General features: G+C 43.4%; 1 protein-coding gene across 1 annotated transcript in view; it reads left to right on the top strand.

Annotated features, from left to right (window-relative positions):
• AGA (aspartylglucosaminidase) overlaps positions 1–20,760 on the top strand; it is a 54,035-nt gene extending 33,275 nt beyond the window's left edge. Inside the window, exons 7-9 of the mRNA XM_069744267.1 lie at positions 2,689–2,796; positions 3,508–3,641; positions 20,557–20,760. Coding sequence (XP_069600368.1) covers positions 2,689–2,796; positions 3,508–3,641; positions 20,557–20,657 — 343 coding nt within the window. The 3' untranslated portion in view covers positions 20,658–20,760. The remainder of the gene's footprint in view (positions 1–2,688; positions 2,797–3,507; positions 3,642–20,556) is intronic.

Here is a 20,760-nt window from a genome sequence, read left to right as displayed (position 1 = left end):
GATCTTTGAGCTGAGAGGAATCCTCAAACGGAAGAGCCGTCTTTTTGGCTACCCTGGGCACTTGTACATCTACTTTAGGTATTTCCCATAAAGAACAGTTCCCATGAAGAGGGAAACAATTCTTTAATACTGACGGGACACTCAAACCTTTCTCAGGTAGGTCCCATTCATGAAGGACAAGATTTTCAATGTTTTCATGTATAGGGAACCCCCTCGGGGCCCTGGGTTTTAACCCCCCCAAAGATATCATCCTGAATGGAGTGGCTCGCTACCTCCTCCACCACCCCCATGGTGCCCCTCACCATGAAAATTAGCTCTTCCATAGTTTCGGAAGAAAAAAGATATATTCTTTATTATCTGATCTGGGGGTGGAAGTAAAACCCTCATTCTCTCAAATGTCCTCCGAACCCGAGGTACGGATCTCGCCAGAGTCAGAATCCACAGGAGCGATCTTCCTTTTCTTAGGAGGAGGGGGCTGTGGTGTCAGGGCCTGGGAAAGGACCGCCATAGAGGACTGGACCTCCTGTCTGATGAGGGTTCTGATGCTGTCCAGAAAAGAGGGCTGTTCATTACGAAGCACTTCATCCGTGCATGGTTGGCAGAGATTTTTCTTAGAAGTGGAGGGAAGCTTGGACGCACATGCACCACACTTGCGGCTGGGCATCTTATCTTTTTTAGGGGCAGGGACCTTGTCTCCCTAAAACGAGAGAGAAAGGTGAACTAACTCACTTTATAACTATCTGGACAGCAAGGGACTTCATCCACTACTTACAGTAGGAGGGTGAATGCTGGGCTCTGCAGAAGCAGAGTGCAGAGGTTTGTCACCGTCCATATGGCTTTCCCCTGACCAGGAATATATAGTATCGAGGTCGCCAGTGAGTTTAGTGCTGCTCCTCCTCCTCCTCCTCCTCCCTAGGATCCGTAGTGGGTGATGCAAGCCACGCCCGTCATGGCTTCCGCAGGATCAGGACGCAGACCGGCGTGCACTCCAGCACATAGGGATGAAACCAGAAGTTCAGGAGCATCATTTCCGGTGTGCGCGCTGGGCCTCCGGCAGCAGCGAGGAGGGAGGAGAAAGCCGGGGAGCTACAGGAGGACCCCGGTGCACTTCACCGCCTTGCTTTACCCCACGAGGAGGCGCAGGAAAGGCGGGATAGAGGGTCCCAAGTCACGCGGCGAACGCAGAGATGGGAGCAGTCACAGGAGGAGGAGAGCGGAGCCCCCAACCTCGACTGCCCGCTACATGCAGATAACAGCGCTCCCGATAGCCGGCCATGGCAGCACCCATAGGGGGCAGGAAAAACACTGGTGGTTGCAGGAAGGGGAGGGGTATTAAACCCCTTTGTTTCCTGTCCCCTATTAGGGTGGGGAGAAAACCTCCGTTACTGCTGTCGTGGAAGGTGACTGGAGAAACATGAATTCCTCTGTTGCTGAACATTCTCAAGTTGTCTTTTGAGCAGCTCATAGCTCTGCAGTCTCCTCAGTTCCTGGTTGCTTGGAGGGTGAGTGCTCCTGAGTGAGTTTTGGTCTGGAGCTCTGTCCTGCTCCAGCACTTTATGGTCTATGACTTTGTTCTGGGTCTACATTCTTATCACTTCATTTATATATAAAGATAACTGTTTATTTGAGCAAGTACAAGGCTCAGGAAAGTGTGAACTGTGATTAGAAGAAGTTCTCTAGAAGCTGCCAATGCTTGCTGCCGGGGAGTGTGATTATGCAGAAATGAGATCCTTGGCAATAGCTGAAAGGGAGGAAGAGAGAAGAAAATAGGTAACTGCTGCGTAGAAACCAATAGACTGGAGAAAACGGACTGATGTTCAGTATTAACATCTCTCCTGAAATGTAATTACTGCACACTCCATGGAAACAAGCTGTGCACTATATAAGATAAAAGCTTTCACAGCACAACAGAACGTCAATTACAAACTTACAGCACAACAGAAAGTCAATTACAAACATTATTTCATGTTGTCTAACCAAAACAATTTAATAACATGAGACTACCCTTTAAAATAGCAAGCACCACCCACCCCCACCTGGCAGCAATATTTGACAGAATTTTTTTTGTTTAAGAACTGTTAACACAATGCACCTCATTGTGTAACACAACATAGTGTGAAATCTGGTGACAGAACTGCATTAAGCCTAAATTAATCTGTTAGAGAACATGTGTATGACACGCGTAAAGTGCAAATGACGTAACATTTTTCATTTGCTCCACTCCAACACAAAATTGAAAAGGTGGGAGTCGTGTACTATGTACTTAATGTATGATTTTTCTTTTGCCTGGTAACTTGCAATACTGCAAGTGTACAGTAATCACTGCCTGACTTTTTGATAACCGCACATACACATATGCTGCACAGCAAGCTGTCAATCAAAATACTAGGGACTGATTACAAAGCGCTCAATGTATAGTGAGCAGGCACAGTAATGACACCCTGCAGTGCCCTAATGATTGGAATTCAGTGGTTACAGGGAGAATATAATTTCACTTTCTTCTGTAACCGCTGGTCCAGGAAAGCGGTGATATAGGATGTAAATGTTATTCACATGCATATTACCACAATTTCTGGAGATAAATAGTGCTTCTGGATGTAACACGTTCCCTGTATACTTGGAGGGGCACCGTTGCAAGAATCATACATCTATAAAATTCCCATTTAATAAGCTGTATCTTGTTTCTAGACGGGTGGGCGACTCGCCAATCATTGGAGCTGGATCTTATGCAGACAGTTCAGTTGGAGGAGCAGCAGCCACTGGAGATGGGGACACCATGATGCGATTTCTACCAAGGTATTGTGAAAGAGAATGGTAATGTTCTGGGTTGATAAAATATATATACAAAAATAGTTTTATAAGGAAGCCTCCTTTGTAATGATTGTGATGTGAAGACTAGATACATTCAAAATACATGGTGCTAACATACTGCATGGTGGTCAGATTAACAGAAATGCAAGTAAAATGTCATTTGTTAGTTTTCCTATTAATTTTTGACTAATTTTTGATGACCATGTTATTCACATCCAGCATATCTTATTTTGATAAATTTAGATAAATTTTAGAGAAATTCGATTTGTGCTACTCTGGTCTGGCTTCCAATTCGGTCCTCCGTGGCAGCTGGTTTTAACCCCTGGAAGCGGCATCTTCGGCCTGGTGCTTTTTGCACTTAATGGGCCCTGTGACGCTATAACATCATGTAAATAACATAATAGTGTACGTCACAGGGTCTGGTAAGTGCCAGATACGCCCAGGATGCGGAGCACAGTCGTAAAGATTGGCGGTCAAGGAGGTCCAGAAGGAAGCTGGACTGATGCAGTGCTAATCTAATTGCTCATCTCTAATATTATTAATAATATATCCCGGTATAAAACTGTCCTTTAAAGGTTTATGTTGATGTGTTAAACATATGTGATACAATCATGCTTCATGTATTTAATTTTTTTCTTTTGATCATATTATTGCATTATAGCGCAATAATGAATATTATGTACTGATTCATCTCAGTTACCAAGCTGTGGAGAACATGAGGATGGGAGCAGATCCCACCACTGCATGTCAGAAGGCTATCTCTAGGATTCAGAAACACGTTCCAGTCTTTTTTGGGGCGATGATCTGTGCCAACAGGACAGGAAGTTACGGTGAGTGACAATTACATGTTGTGCCTAAGAAATGGACTAATAGCATACCTTAACCTAACACAACGCACTTCATTACACGGCACAGAAAAGTGATATTGCTGGCAGTGAACCAGGATTAATCTTCTGATTAGCGCTGTTCTTCAGAGAACACTTACTATTACCTGATAGTATTTATATGTAGCCATAGTGGAAATCTGCAAATAAATACAATTTTAAACATATGTGGCAGCATATTTGGAGGTGTTGTTACAGGCATTTGCTTCCAGTCATCGGGGAGGAGTCTAGGGTGTGAATAGTCAGCACTCGGTATACAGTGAGCAGTCAGCTGTAATCGCTTTCCATATTAGTTATCTGACATTCTACTCTGATTTACAGCAAGACTGAAAAGAAAGACGTTTAGATCCAGAAATCCCATGTATTTAAAAAAAACACTTATTGTAAAAATATTAAAAACATGATAAAAAAAATTGGGAGAGTAAATAAAATCACACAGAGTTGTTGTGTTTTGAATCCCATGGGTTCTGAATCCTAGCATGTTATAATTTGGTAGGCAAACATATTTATACTTGTTACCAGAATGGGAGTGGTGATATCCTATCTATCTATCTATCTATCTATCTATCTATCTATCTATCTATCTATCTATCTATCTATCTATCTATCTATCTATCTATCTATCTAATAGAGCAGCACATTCAGCATGGAAAGAATCTGGGTGCAAAAGAGCTTCCACAGCATTATACCAAACCTTGCATGTAGTAGTCCAAAAAAGGAAGCAGCACACCACTGTCTGTTAATAAGGAGCTATTTTATTTAGCCCATGATGGCGACGTTTCGGTTCATTGTAGGCTTGAAAAAGGTTTGCTACACTGAACCGAAACGTTGCCATCATGGGCTAAATAAAATAGCTCCTTATTCACAGACAGTGGTGTGCTGCTTCCTTTTTTGGACTACTATCTATCTCTCTGTGTGTGTGTGTGTATAGGTGTGTGTGTATATGTGTGTGGGCGCCGATACAGTTACCTTCTGCAGCACAACAGTGAGAATCAATCTCCCAGCTCGGCCGCTATGGGGCCCGTGAGCAGGTGGGGGGCGCCCCGGTGCCAGCAGTGGGCCTCTGCCTGTCATCACAAGGTCAGCTATATCATCTGCTGAGGTTCTCCTCCACCATTAGGGTGCGTCTCCCAGCTGTAATCAAAGTTACCTGGTTAGGGGCCCACTCAGAAGCTTCGCCCCCCCCCCCCCCCGAACCAAAACCCTAGATACGCCTCTGATAGAAATATACAGTACAGACCAAAAGTTTGGACACACCTTCTCATTTAAAGCTTTTTCTGTATTTTCAGGACTATGAAAATTGTACATTCACACTGAAGGCATCAAAACTTTGATGGAAATGTATACTTAACAAAAAAGTGTGAAACAACTGAAAATATGTCTTATATTCTAGGTAGGAGTGCTTTGCACACTCTTGGCATTCTCTTGATGAGCTTCAAGAGGTAGTCACCGGGAATGGTTTTCACTTCACAGGTGTGCCCTGTCAGGTTTAATAAGTGGGATTTCTTGCCTTATTAATTGGGTTGGGACCATCAGTTGGGTTGAGCAGAAGTCTGGTGGATACACAGCCGATAGTCCTAGTGCAGTTGCAAAAACCATCAAGTGCTACAAAGAAACTTGCTCACATGAGGACTGCCCCAGGAAAGGAAGACCAAGAGTCACCTCTACTTCTGAGGATAAGATTATCCGAGTTACCAACCTCAGAAATCGCAGGTTAACAGCAGCGCTCAGATTAGAGACCAGGTCAATGTCACACAGAGTTCTAGCAGCAGACACATCTCTACAACAACTGCAAAGAGGAGACTTTGTGCAGCAGGCCTTCATGGTAAAATAGCTGCTAGGAAACCACTGCTAAGGACAGGCAACAAGCAGAAGAGACTTGTCTGGGCTAAAGAACACAAGGAATGGACATTAGACCAGTGGAAATCTGTGCTTTTGTCTGATGAGTCCAAATTTGAGATCTTTGGTTCCAACGACCGTGTCTTTGTGCGACGCAGAAAAGGTGAACGGATGGGCTCTACATGCCTGGTTCCCACCGTGCAGCATGGAAGAGGAGGTGTGATGGTGTGGGGGTGCTTTGCTGGTGACATATGGGGATTTATTCAAAATTGAAGGCATACTGAACCAGCATGGCTACCACAGCATCTTGCAGTGGCACGCTATTCCATCCGGTTTGCGTTTAGTTGGACCATCATTTATTTTCAACAGGACAATGACTTCAAACACACCTCCAGGCTGTGTAAGGGCTATTTGACCAAGAAGGAGAGTGATGGGGTGCTACGCCAGACCTGAACCCAATCGACATGGTTTGGGGTGAGCTGGACCGCAGAGTGAAGGCAAAAGGGCCAACAAGTACTAAGCATCTCTGGGAACTCCTTCAAGATTGTTGGAAGACCATTTCCGGTGACTACCTCTTGAAGCTCATCAAGAGAATGCAAAGCAGTCATCAGAGCAAAATGTGGCTACTTTGAAGAACCTAGAATATAAGACACTAGATGGTGGCCAGATTCTAACGTATCGGGTATTCTAGAATATGTAGGTAGTATATAGCACAGGCTACATACTATAGTGCACAGTGACGTAGTATATAACACAACCGACGTAGTATATAACATGGCTACGTAGTATATAACATAGCCACGTAGTATATAACATAGCCATATAGTGTATTGCACAGGTATGTAGTATATTGGTCAGCCACGTAGTATATAGCAGAGCCACATAGTATATAACATAGCCACGTAGTATATTGCACAGGCACATAGTATATTGGACAGTCACGTTGTATATTGCCCAGCTACATAGTGTATAGCACAGAGATGTAGTATGTAAGAGAGCCTACGTAGTATATAGCAATGTGGGCACTATATGCGTGGTTTAAAAAGGACTTAAAATAAAAAATAAACATATACTCACCTTCCGAAGGCCTGTTGAAGTCCTGGCACCTGTGTACGGTGCACATGGCAGCTTCCGGTCCCTGGGTTGGTATGAGCGCAGACCTGTGATGACGTCGTGGTCACATGGAAGGTCCTTCTTGCATAGCATCCTTGGCACCGGAACCTGCCCCTTGCACTGCCGAGGACAGCGGGCGACATCGGAGGGTGAGAATAACCTTTTTTTTTTTTTTATTAGTATTATTTGTAACATTACATACGCAGCAATAATAGTAAAAAGTTGGTCACACAGGATTAATAGCTGCGTTACCAGAGTGCATTACATCGCGCTCCGGTAACGCTGGCATTAACCCTGTGTGAGGGCTGACTGGAGGGGAGTATGGAGCGGGCACTGACTGCGGGGAGGAAAGAGCGGCAATTTTGGCGCCGGACTGTGCCCGTCGCTGATTGGTCGTGGGCTGTTAGTACCCTCAAAGTACACATTTCAGCTTTAGCAGACTTATTCAACTGTGACCTGGCAAGCAATAGGTGGGTGGTGAGGTTTATCCGAGCCTGTAGTAGAGCTGACTCTGTTCCATCCCCTACTCCTCCCCCATGGGATCTAAATTTAGTGTTAACAGCTTTGACAGAAAGCCCCTTTGAGCTGTTAAATACAACATCAGATAAAGTACTAACATTAAAGACAGCTTTGTTAGTGGCACTTACATCGGCCCGTAGGGTTGGGGATTTACACACGTTGTCAGCTGACCCCCCCCCCCCTTACACACAAATTATGGACGATAGGGTTGTATTAAAATTAGATCCGGCATATCTCCCCAAAGTGGTATCGAGATTCCACAGGGCTCAGGACTTCTGCACAACACAACTGATCCCAACCTCATTTCTAAGGCAGGAAATCCCACTTATTAAACCTGACAGGGCACACCTGTGAAGTGAAAACCATTCCCGGTGACTACCTTTTGAAGCTCATCAAGAGAATGCCAAGAGTGTGCAAAGCAGTCATCAAAGCAAAAGGTGGCTACTTTGAAGAACCTAGAATATGTCATATTTTCAGTTGTTTCACACTTTTTTGATAAGTATATAATTCCACGTGTTAATTCATAGTTTTGATGCCTTCAGTGTGAATGTGCAATTTTCAGTCATAAAGAAACAGAAAAATATTTGAATGAGAAGGTGTGTCCAAAGTTGGTCTGTACTGTGTGTGTGTGTGTGTGTATATGTATGTGTATGTATACAGTGGGGCAAAAAAGTATTTAGTCAGTCAGCAATAGTGCAAGTTCCACCACTTAAAAAGATGAGAGGCGTCTGTAATTTACATCATAGGTAGACCTCAACTATGGGAGACAAACTGAGAAAAAAAAAATCCAGAAAATCACATTGTCTGTTTTTTTAACAATTTATTTGCATATTATGGTGGAAAATAAGTATTTGGTCAGAAACAAACAATCAAGATTTCTGGCTCTCACAGACCTGTAACTTCTTCTTTAAGAGTCTCCTCTTTCCTCCACTCATTACCTGTAGTAATGCCACCTGTTTAAACTTATCAGTATAAAAAGACACCTGTGCACACCCTCAAACAGTCTGACTCCAAACTCCACTATGGTGAAGACCAAAGAGCTGTCAAAGGACACCAGAAACAAAATTGTAGCCCTGCACCAGGCTGGGAAGACTGAATCTGCAATAGCCAACCAGCTTGGAGTGAAGAAATCAACAGTGGGAGCAATAATTAGAAAATGGAAGACATACAAGACCACTGATAATCTCCCTCGATCTGGGGCTCCACGCAAAATCCCACCCCGTGGGGTCAGAATGATCACAAGAACGGTGAGCAAAAATCCCAGAACCACGCGGGGGGACCTAGTGAATGAACTGCAGAGAGCTGGGACCAATGTAAGAAGGCCTACCATAAGTAACACACTACGCCACCATGGACTCAGATCCTGCAGTGCCAGACGTGTCCCACTGCTTAAGCCAGTACATGTCCGGGCCCGTCTGAAGTTTGCTAGAGAGCATTTGGATGATCCGGAGGAGTTTTGGGAGAATGTCCTATGGTCTGATGAAACCAAACTGGAACTGTTTGGTAGAAACACAACTTGTCGTGTTTGGAGGAAAAAGAATACTGAGTTGCATCCATCAAACACCATACCTACTGTAAAGCATGTTGGTGGAAACATCATGCTTTGGGGCTGTTTCTCTGCAAAGGGGCCAGGACGACTGATCCGGGTACATGAAAGAATGAATGGGGCCATGTATCGTGAGATTTTGAGTGCAAACCTCCTTCCATCAGCAAGGGCATTGAAGATGAAACGTGGCTGGGTCTTTCAACATGACAATGATCCAAAGCACACCGCCAGGGCAACAAAGGAGTGGCTTCGTAAGAAGCATTTCAAGGTCCTTGAGTGGCCTAGCCAGTCTCCAGATCTCAACCCTATAGAAAACCTTTGGAAGGAGTTGAAAGTCCGTGTTGCCAAGCGAAAAGCCAAAAACATCACTGCTCTAGAGGAGATCTGCATGGAGGAATGGGCCAACATACCAACAACAGTGTGTGGCAACCTTGTGAAGACTTACAGAAAACGTTTGACCTCTGTCATTGCCAACAAAGGATATATTACAAAGTATTGAGATGAAATTTTGTTTCTGACCAAATACTTACCGTATATACTTGAGTATAAGCCGACCCGAGTATAAGCCGACCCCCCTAATTTTGCCACAAAAAACTGGGAAAACTTATTGACTCGAGTATAAGCCTAGGGTAGAAAATGCAGCATTTACCAGTGAATTTCAAAAATAAAAATAGATGCCCCATACCGTTCATTATTGCCCCATAGATGCTCCATATACAACTGTGCTATATAGAATGCTCTGCACCGTTGATTATGGCCCCATAGGTGCTCCTTATAATGCTGTGCCCCATATATGCTCTGCACCTTTATGGCCCCATAGGTGCTCCTTATAATGCTGTGCCCCATATATGCTCTGCACCTTTATGGCCCCATAGGTGCTCCTTATAATGCTGTGCCCCATATATGCTCTGCACCTTTATGGCCCCATAGGTGCTCCTTATAATGCTGTGCCCCTTATATGCTCTGCACCTTTATGGCCCCATAGGTGCTCCTAATAATGCTGTGCCCCTTATATGCTTTGCACCTTTATGGCCCCATAGGTGCTCCTTATAATGCTGTGCCCCTTATATGCTCTGCACCTTTATGGCCCCATAGGTGCTCCTTATAATGCTGTGCCCCTTATATGCTCTGCACCTTTATGTCCCCATAGGTGCTCCTTATAATGCTGTGCCCCATATATGCTCTGCACCTTTATGGCCCCATAGGTGCTCCTTATAATGCTGTGCCCCATATATGCTCTGCACCTTTATGGCCCCATAGATGCTCCTTATAATGCTGTGCCCCATATATGCTCTGCACCTTTATGGCCCCATAGGTGCTCCTTATAATGCTGTGCCCCTTATATGCTCTGCACCTTTATGGCCCCATAGATGCTCCTTATAATGCTGTGCCCCATTTATGCTCTGCACCTTTATGGCCCCATAGGTGCTCCTTATAATGCTGTGCCCCATATATGCTCTGCACCTTTATGGCCCCATAGGTGCTCCTTATAATGCTGTGCCCCTTATATGCTCTGCACTTTTATGGCCCCATAGATGCTCCTTATAATGCTGTGCCCCATTTATGCTCTGCACCTTTATGGCCCCATAGATGCTCCTTATAATGCTGTGCCCCATTTATGCTCTGCACCTTTATGGCCCCATAGATGCTCCTTATAATGCTGTGCCCCATATATGCTCTGCACCTTTATGGCCCCATAGGTGCTCCTTATAATGCTGTGCCCCATATATGCTCTGCACCTTTATGGCCCCATAGGTGCTCCTTATAATGCTGTGCCCCATATATGCTCTGCACCTTTATGGCCCCATAGGTGCTCCTTAGAATGCTGTGCCCCTTATATGCTCTGCACCTTTATGGCCCCATAGATGCTCCTTATAATGCTGTGCCCCATTTATGCTCTGCACCTTTATGGCCCCATAGGTGCTCCTTATAATGCTGTGCCCCATATATGCTCTGCACCTTTATGGCCCCATAGGTGCTCCTTATAATGCTGTGCCCCTTATATGCTCTGCACCTTTATGGCCCCATAGGTGCTCCTTATAATGCTGTGCCCCTTATATACTCTGCACCTTTGATTATGGCCCCATAGATGCTCCTTATAATGCTGTGCCCCTTATATGCTCTGCACCTTTATGGCCCCATAGGTGCTCCTTATAATGCTGTGCCCCTTATATGCTCTGCACCTTTATGGCCCCATAGGTGCTCCTTAGAATGCTGCTGGTGCTGCCATAAAAAAAAAAAAAAATCACATACTCACCTCTCTTCTCAGGACGCCGGCGCTTTCAATAATTACCTGCTCCTCTGCGGCTCCGTCTCCAGCACTGACGCTCAGCAGAGGGCGCGCACTGACCACGTCACAGCGCCCTCTAACCTGAGCGTCATTGCTAGAGGACGCTGCAGACGGAGCCGGAGCGAGGAGCAGGTAATTATAGCGCTGCGCTCCCCTTAGGGTATGTGTCCACGTTCAGGATTGCATCAGGATTTGGTCAGGATTTTATGTCAGTATTTGTAAGCCAAAACCAGGAGTGGAACAATTAGAGGAAAAGTATAATAGAAACATATGCACCACTTCTGTATTTATCAGCCACTCCTGGTTTTGGCTTACAAAAACTGACATAAAATCCTGACCAAATCCTGATGCAATCCTGAACGTGGACACATACCCTTACCTGCTGCGGTGCGGTCCCTGCAGTCCCTGGCTTCTCCGGCGCTGCAGCTTCTTCCTGTACTGAGCGGTCACATGGCACCGATCATTTACAGCAATGAATATGCGGCTCCTCCCCTATGGGGGTGGAGCTGCCTATTCATTTCTGTAATGAGCGGTGCCATGTGACCGCTCAGTACAGGAAGAATCTGCAGCGCCGGAGAAGCCAGGGACTGCAGGGACCGCGCTGGGAGCAGGTAAGTATGATTACACGGCCCCCGCTCTCCCTCCCCTGCTGACACCCGGGTATATGACTCGAGTATAAGCCGAGAGGGGGACTTTCAGCCCAAAAAAATGGGCTGAAAATCTCGGCTTATACTCGAGTATATACGGTATTTTCCACCATAATATGCAAATAAAATGTTAAAAAAACAGACAATGTGATTTTCTGGATTTTTTGTTCTCAGATTGTCTCCCATAGTTGAGGTCTACCTATGATGTAAATTACAGACGCCTCTCATCTTTTTAAGTGGTGGAACTTGCACTATTGCTGACTGACTAAATACTTTTTTGCCCCACTGTATGTATATATGCTCTCGAGTATAAGTCGTCCCGAATGAAAGCAGATGACTCCCCAATTTTTGCCACAAAAAACTGAAAAAATTTAATGACTAGAGTATAAGCCTAGGGTGGAAAATGCAGCAGCTACTGGTAAATTTCAATATAAATATAATCCAGTGTGTTTCACGCATTAAGAGTGTGCATTTCCAATCTTAGTCAACATTTTAATCAATGGATCTTTGAGTAATAATACGTTACACAGTTGGTTGTTTAAAAAAAAAAAAAATAAAGTTCCTGTGCTGAGATAATTTTATAAATGTGCTCTTGCTGTGTACTGTGTAATGGCCATGTCTGATCGTGCAGGAACATGGTCTGAAGCAATAGCATTACAGCATGAGGTCACACATTCTCAAGTATTTATGCAAAATGTGTATCCTGATAAAGGATTGGGAGATGGCTTAAAATCCAATAAGTTACAGTTTCCTAATCTGCACTATTGGGAGTAAAGAAAATTTTATTTTGTGTTTTTGGTGTGATAGATATATTTTGTATTGTGTGGTTTACAATGCCCTTATCTCTACATAAAGTTTTATTTTTCTTACAATGTTGTATAACTCTATTTGTAATCTTTTTGCTTCTGGTTCTTATGCCCTATTTTCTGTACAGTCACCTTTGGCTTGGCTCAAACATATTCACCAATGGGCAGATGTTTGACAGTATGTGTGGGATGACAACTCTCCGTGTGTAAGATGGTATTACCACTTATTGTTTGTTCTATTTAGACTGGTATTAATAGAGCCATCATGTAGATCTCCATATATGTCTAGGAAATAAACAGTGTGATCATGACATTCAGCTGTAAAACAAAGATTGAAAATATTAGGGTTTCAAAATTTCAGAAATGAAAAAAAGTACATCTTTTGTCACCCTGTCAGATAAGGAGGAAATCGTCTATGTAACGACCATACCACTTTATATAATCAAGATGAAGGTTGATGGTTACATACAGACAATTCTCCCACCAAGACATAGAGATTGGCCAATGAGGAGAAGAATTTGGCTCCTTATCCCCATCCTTGTCTGCGTGGCTCCTTTTCCCTGTCCTTGTCTGCATGGCTCCTTTTCCCTGTCCTTGTTTGCGTGGCTCCTTATCCCCATCCTTGTCTGCGTGGCTCCTTTTCCCTGTCCTTGTCTACGTGGCTCCTTATCCCCATCCTTGTATGCATGGCTCCTTATCCCCATTCTTGTATGCATCGCTCCTTATCCCCATCCTTGTATGCATGGCTCCTTATCCCCATTCTTGTATGCATCGCTCCTTATCCCCATCCTTGTATGCATGGCTCCTTATCCCCATCCTTGTATGCATGGCTCCTTATCCGCATCCTTGTATACATGGCTCCTTATCCCCATCCTTGTATGCATGGCTCCTTATCCCCATCCTTGTATGCATGGCTCCTTATCCCCATCCTTGTATGCATGGCTCCTTATCCCCATCCTTGTATGTATGGCTCCTTATCCCCATCCTGGTATGCATTGCCCCCATGAGAAAAGCATAAAAAAAAATCCTACTTACCTGCATGTCCTCGCAGCAGCTTGTTCTGGTGCAAGCAGTTCCTGCGGTCGAGTGATCACGTGTTCCCGATCATTAAGGTAATGAATATTCACCTCTCTCTATGCCTATGGGAGTGGAGAGAGGTGAATGTTCATTACCTTAACCTTAAAGGGACACTGTCACCTGAATTTGGAGGGAACAATCTTCAGCCATGGAGGCGGGGTTTTTGGGTGTTTGATTCACCCTTTCCTTACCCGCCGGCTGCAATATTGGCTGCAATATTGGATTGAAGTTCATTCTCTGTCCTCCGTAGTACATGCCTGCACAAGGCAATCTGTGCACGCACTATAAGAGAAACGAATGTTCACTGCAAGTGCAGTGAATAGTCATTTATTTTTAGCAGCGAGGACAGGCTTTAGCCACAGCAGCCGACTTCTACCTCCTCTCCCCCTCCATCTTCTGGGACAATGACTAGTGTATAAGCCGAGGGGGCATTTTCAGCACAAGAATATACGGTAATGGATGAACTAATGTTTCTTAGTGCCAGTTCTTTACTGAGGTGATTGGTTAGAGTGTGACCAATGCACACCTTATTGCCAGCATTCATTCGGTTGCCAGCATTTTTCTGTTGCCATTCCCAAGAACTAAGTGATTATACTTATTATATACTCAATAAATATAACCCCAGGCTCATAGTGCAAAGTGTCCAAGTACCATGTCCTGGGCACTATAAATCCTACTCCAAAAAGTACTGATATAATTAAAGGAGAACAAAAGGAGCGTTAAACATACCAACGTAAAAAAGTACAAAATTTATTGAAACATAAACAAAAGACATATACAAACACATACATGAAATTAAGGACACTAAAAAACACCCCTAACACCCACACTGGTCCTCAAAGGTATAAGGCGTGTACATGGTACCAGAAAAAATGTGTCACGCAAGTGGTACAAAATGGACAACCGTGTCCGTATAAAGCATCATGGACCCTGGACTGAGCCCCTATGGTCCTGAGTTATAGACCTAAAATGGGGCTTACAGACAGTGCTGCAATACAAACAGTCTATGATCCCGGACACACTCTAAGAACCGATGACACTGCCGGTATAAAACATGCATATAGCGTCATAGACGCAGTGAAATCAGTAGCCAAAACGTACCTCTTACCCGGGTGAAGGGATCAAAAGAGTTGGGCGACACCCCAGACGCGCGTTTCGCTCTAGCGTTCTCTTTGCTTTCTCAAGGGGAAGTCCTTGAGACTTTGACAAGTAATAGTAAGTAGTAATAGGAAAGCTGCTATACAGAATTACCCTTTACACAATCAGTAAAGACCATTAAAATTCTCACAAAATAGAGACCTCAATTTCTGGGACCATATATTGGATTAAAAAAAAAAAAAACATTGGGGAGTTGTGGGAATATGAGCAAAAACTGGACACTTTTGAACTGGTGACAGGTTCTCTTTTAATAGGATCACTCACCATAGTAGTAGAGCAGCAGATGTCTTAGCTGTAAGAGTATATTCACATGCACAAGATTTATTACAGAAATTTCTTGACTGAAAATTTATTTTTCAATGAGGTTGTTTTGGCCACAAACACACCATTTTTGTTGAGGACACATGTTGGAATCGGACAAAATTGGTGGGGAAACGCCAAAAGTCTCGACATTTTTGGGCAACTCTGTGCTGTGCCTTTTAAAAAGTGCTTTATGTCATAGGCCCCAATTCATCATTGATATTTCTCCAGTTTTCTGGAGTAATTTGCCTTTTATTAGTGGCTTTAGTATTTGTGCCTTAATATTTATAAGTTTTGTGTAATTTTTTAAAATGGGCCTTTTTGAATAATAAATGTAAAACATATATATACATTTTTGTTTGTCTGCAACTGGTTTGCTTATCTAGATGTATATAGACAAATTCATTAAATACAACATTATGGAATGTTGCATTTTTTTTTCTGCATCTTACTTCAGTTGCACCTAATTCGCTAACCGTTCTGCATTTTGAGTTCCGCAATTTGGTGCAGAAAAACCTCAGCGAATAACGCAAGACAAAAAATTGACTTAAAAAAAAAAAAAAATCGGTTGGAGACCCACAGATTGGTGCACATACCATTCACATCAATGTGGATTGTGGTTATGACAAGTTTGCTTTGTATGACCTATACCATAAAAGTGCTTTAATGCTTCAGCTTGTCACTCACTTTAGATGTCAGAGCTGAATAGATTTATGTAGCCCTTTTATCTATAGGTTGCATATACAGATAAAAGATGCCATTATGATCCCAGCACTAGTCGTGAGGACATGCGATTTAATTCCGACAACTTATTCTTTGCTTTGGCAGGAGGGGCTGGTAGTCTGAACCACTCCATGTAGATCGAGCTTACACTTGCAATGGCTCGATAAGTATTTATTTTCCAGCCGGTAGCAGTGTATTAATTAGCATATGAAGGGAGGGGGGGACACAAACGGATTTAAATTTTATTTTATTGTATGTTCTTAAAACACTACTTTTATAAAGTATATTGTATCCACAGATCCCTCTTCTCAGCGTGCAGTATGAAAATGTTTTACCGTAACATTTATTTGGACTAGAGTGAAGCAAAAAGATTTTTAGGTCTGGCGTCCATGTTATTATATGGCAACCGAAGAAAGGTCCTCTGAATTTCCTCTGATAGCACTTGTAGCAGTTGTCATGTCAACTATGGAATTGTCATGTCAACTATGGAATTGTCATGTCAACTATGGAATTCCTTTATGATTTTTATGATTTAAGTTGTGCTGCTGTGATACCATAATTTCCCACGGGATCAATAAAGTGTATCGTATCGTATCGTATCGTATGCCAACATCCTGGGTGCCTCTTGTGATTATTGGGCTCCCATGATGTCGCAGTGCAAGTAATGACATTGTGTGAGGTTTAGTAGTCACAAGAAATTCCTCGGAGAAGTTTGCAAGACCCTGGTCCAGCTGCCACAGTTTACAAATGTAGATGCTGGGCCAGGGTGAAGTGAATCTCTTTGCTCAACTCTATTGTGGACTGGTGAAATTTTGGACAGAAAAAGAGATTCCTGGAGTTAAGGCCTAATGGGCTGTCATCTACTGGTTAAATATTGTAGGATGAGAGAAAGTGGCCCCATCATTTTCTCACGGTGCTAGCAGAGATCTCATTGAGGTTACTGCAGTTCAGCCCGACTGGGAACGCAGCCTCAGTGACCGGAGGTAACCTCAATGATGTCACCGCCGATCACTGAGGCTGCGCTCTCGGCAGTTAAGTCACCAGTGGTTCTCAGCCTGGACGGTCGAAACTTGGCACCGTCCAGGTTGAAAACTAGTTATCCCCCAGACATCGATTACGGCATGGGACAGAACGACGGACAGCTGACGGATATTGTTGTTTGTTATTTTTGTTTTATTACAGGAGACGAGGGATTCATTGGAATTGGGCATTAGGTGAGTATAAATGTGTTTGTTGTTTTTTAAATAAAACAAAACACTCTTTTACTTTTTTATTTCAAATAAGACTTTATTCTGGCTGTGTGTTTATGTACCATACAAATATAGGATTAGTAATGGATAGGGGTTTTATAGACGTCTCTCCATTACTAAGCCGTGAGCTGGATTTAACTGAACAATACAAAGGTGACATCAACCCCACAAATATTAACCCCCACTTGCCACCGCTATAGGGCAAGTGGAAAGGGCCAGGCAAAGCGCCAGAATTGACTCATCTAATAGATGTGCCTTTTCTGGGCAGCTGAAGGCTGCTATTTTTAGGCAATATCCATGGCCCCATAGCAGCTTGACAATACCAGCCCCCCAGCTTTCTGCTTTAGCGAGGCTGATTGTGAAAAATGGGGGGGGGGACTCCACACAGTTTTTATTTATTTAAATGATTGAAAAATACTGCATGGGGACCCTTTTATTCTTGATAACCAGCCTTGTTGAAGCTGACAGCTGAGGGTTGCAGCTCCCAGCTGTGAGTTTTGCCTGGCTGGTTATCAAAAATTCAAGAGAACCCATTTACGTAACATTATTTATTTACAGCACAGGAACCAGCTATTGTATACACCGATCAGCCACCCAGCTCTCGTTATTAGCGGCAGCAGGCATCACATGATGGGAACAGTAGTCCCATCAGCTAACACCAGTGACCGGAGGTAAACTTTATACCTCCGATCACAGCTGATTCACATGACCGCGTGGCAAACACTGGATGATCGGGCCCCCCATTCAAGTGAATCAGGTTTGGGTACTGTTCTGGTACCCAAACTTTTTGTAACTGTTTGGCTGAACCCGAACATCCAGGTGTCTGCCCATCTCTATAGGGAATCTTCCACCCAGGGTTTTGTCTAAACCGTGTATTTCAGAGATTTCACGTATACAGATACCCCGGTGGTACTTGCTCAGCGTAGAGCGCAGGACAAATGTGAGCCGAGCCTTACTGTGATCTTTGGGAGACAGACAGATCAACAGCAGGTTTTAGTTTTTACGTCGTTCACTGTGCAGAATAAGTGATGAGACCACTTTATTCTTCGGGCCGGTGCAATTACAGCGATACCAGATTTTCTTTTTTTTTTTTTGTTTAGCTGCTATCACCCGCTAAACTTTTTTTTTTTTTTTTTACGTCGTATTTCGAGAACTATAATTCTCTGCTGACAGTCATGTGAGGCTTTGTTTTTTGCAGGACGAGTGGACATTTTTGTTGGTACCATTTTCGGTCACAATGTTTTTTTCGTCGCTTTTATTCTGATTTTTTTTTTTTTTTTTTTTTTATGCCATTCACCATATGGTAAAAGTGATACACAGCTTGATTCTTTGGCTTTCAGCGATACCACATTCATATCATTTTTTTTTTGTTTTGCCACTTTTACACAAAAACTATTTTATAGAAAAAAGGATTGTTTTTGCATTGCTTAATTCTGAGAGCTATAACTTTTGTTTTTGTGCTGATGGACATCAGATTTCTAATTCGATGTTTCAATTAAAAGTTTTTACTGGGCTTCAATTCTGATTTCGTCCACCCTAATCATAGATCGCCTGCTACAGCTCCTGCTAAGGAGACTCAATCAGTGTCTGAAAGCAAAGGAAGCATGTTTAGAAGGACTGCCCTACAAAGAAATGATGACTATCCGCACCTCGCCACCCTGCTTGACGTCTCTATTCCGTCAGAGGAATAACGTGCCAATTCTTTTGCTTTGCCCAGCTCTTTCCACTTGCCCTGTAGCGGTGGCAAGTGGGTTTCATATGTGTGATGTTGAGTGTTGCAGCTCCAAGCTGTCAGTTTTGCCTGGCTGATTAACAAAAATACAGTGGAACCTACGTTTTTTTTAAAATTCTTATTTAATTAAAGCGCAGTCGCTGGCTGAATACTCTCATCAGTTGCTCCTGCTCTCGGTGTTATTAGCAGCAACAGGCATAGGCTGATGGGAGCAGTAGTCCCATCAGCCGACGCCAGTGACCAGAGATAAAGTTTATACCTCCGATCACAGCTGTGGGCTCACGCTGTCTGACCGGCAGTAATGCTTTCATGCTCATGACAGCGTGGCAAACACTGGATGTTCGGATCCCCCTTCATTCAAGCATATAGGGTTCGGGTACTGTTCTGGTACCCAAACCCTAATTTTTTTTTTAACTGTTTGGCCGAACGCTCTGGACCTGACCAGTGGTCCGCCCTTCTCTATACAAAAGTTATTAGCAGATGTATCATGTCAATTACCAGCTTGATGCTGGGATGCATAGGGACATGGGCTGCCAGCTGATTCGGTTCCTTTTAAGCATGTTACATGTGGCCCCTTCTTTTAGAAGTGAACATCAAGCATGACAGAGCGCACATGGCCTTGCACAAGCATTTATTCCTTTAGTTAGTCACACCCTTTTGACCCCCAGCAGGGGTCTTATCCCCCTCTCTTGGGTGTTTGAAGCTAAAATTCCCAAAACCCATGGAGGATCATAATTTCCTAACGGACGGTCATAGGTTGGCGGTTGTGGCACTATGGGATCCATCCGGGCCCTCATTATGCTTGTAGACCAAATATGGCTTCCCTACCTCACTTTTACTAGCCGTTCTGCTGCCTGGAGTGCTAGAATGGGTCTCAATCTGGACAGAGAAGGTGCTGGGCCCGTTCCAGAGATCTCGAAAATATAACCGGTGTACAGCTAGGATGTATGATAATTCCATATTCTCCTTAAATCTATTTATGAAATTCCCAACTGAATGAATCATTTACACAAGATGACCCCTTGTGCATACTAGCTAGGGTGGTGGGTGTTCACTTTGAAGCAGACAACGCTGGACTACCTGCTGAGCCAGGTGTTCTGTTATAGCTACACATGCTGAAGGAGGACTGTAGTAAGCTGCCAGTAAATCCCCCCCCCCCCTATATTTTTCACAGTAGTTAATACATGAATGATTATTACTCTGCATTGGTAACTGAAAGGCATAGATCAGCCCCCTTGGCATCTAGAATTTTAATGGCATCCGCAGATTGGGCAGCATATATGTGCCAACAGATACACTGTAACTGATGGCCGCTATATTCATCCTCTGATAGAAGTTGAATTCCAGTCCCGTCCACTGAAGAGCTCTGCTGAACAAGTTTCCTTCAAATCTTCCGCAATCCCCACTACAAATTGCCTGATGTAATGATGGAGTGTGGCGTTTAGATCTAGCTTTGTTTTGCATAAATATATAGGAAGGCCTGAAACTTCAAAGCAATCAGAGATCAGTCATTGTGCAGGGTGTCTCATTAGTAGGGTTTAGTTTAGCAGAAAGTACAATTTACCGATCAATAAGACTTATTAGCTTAGACTGCTTACTTCATACTTTGATCTTTTACTTCCCACAGATTTGTGTATGCGAGATTAGACTCGGAGAAGCTCGTTAGTCTTTAATCATTAAGATACTGCATAAAGTGGTAGGAATAGTTTTTTCAGTTGTACAGTATTTTAATGGTATTCGGTGTGTTTTAAGTTCGTCATTTCGTAGGACTGGTCCACAAGTTGTGTAGTTGTCATGTTATTTTTAAAGATCCATAATCTTAAATTGAATAGATCCACACTTTCTTTTATTCTTTTTATAGGTGCTGCCTGCAGTAAAGCTCCAGGATTCACTGAATTTCACTACTCTGTATATAAACCGGGTTGCTCTCAGCCTCTGGAAGAGATGGTGGACTGTCTGTAGTTGAACGAGACTGTTCACAGTAATGCTGTTGTACAATTTCACTCTCCACGTACTGTATATGTGTTTTGGAAAAGACCACTAATAAAATTCATTCAGCAGCCAA

The sequence above is a fragment of the Ranitomeya imitator genome, chromosome 1 (genome assembly GCF_032444005.1).
Source record: "Ranitomeya imitator isolate aRanImi1 chromosome 1, aRanImi1.pri, whole genome shotgun sequence".
Lineage (NCBI taxonomy): Eukaryota > Metazoa > Chordata > Amphibia > Anura > Dendrobatidae > Ranitomeya > Ranitomeya imitator.
Note: the sequence above shows the minus strand (reverse complement) of the source record. Positions and strands in the feature narration are given on the sequence as shown.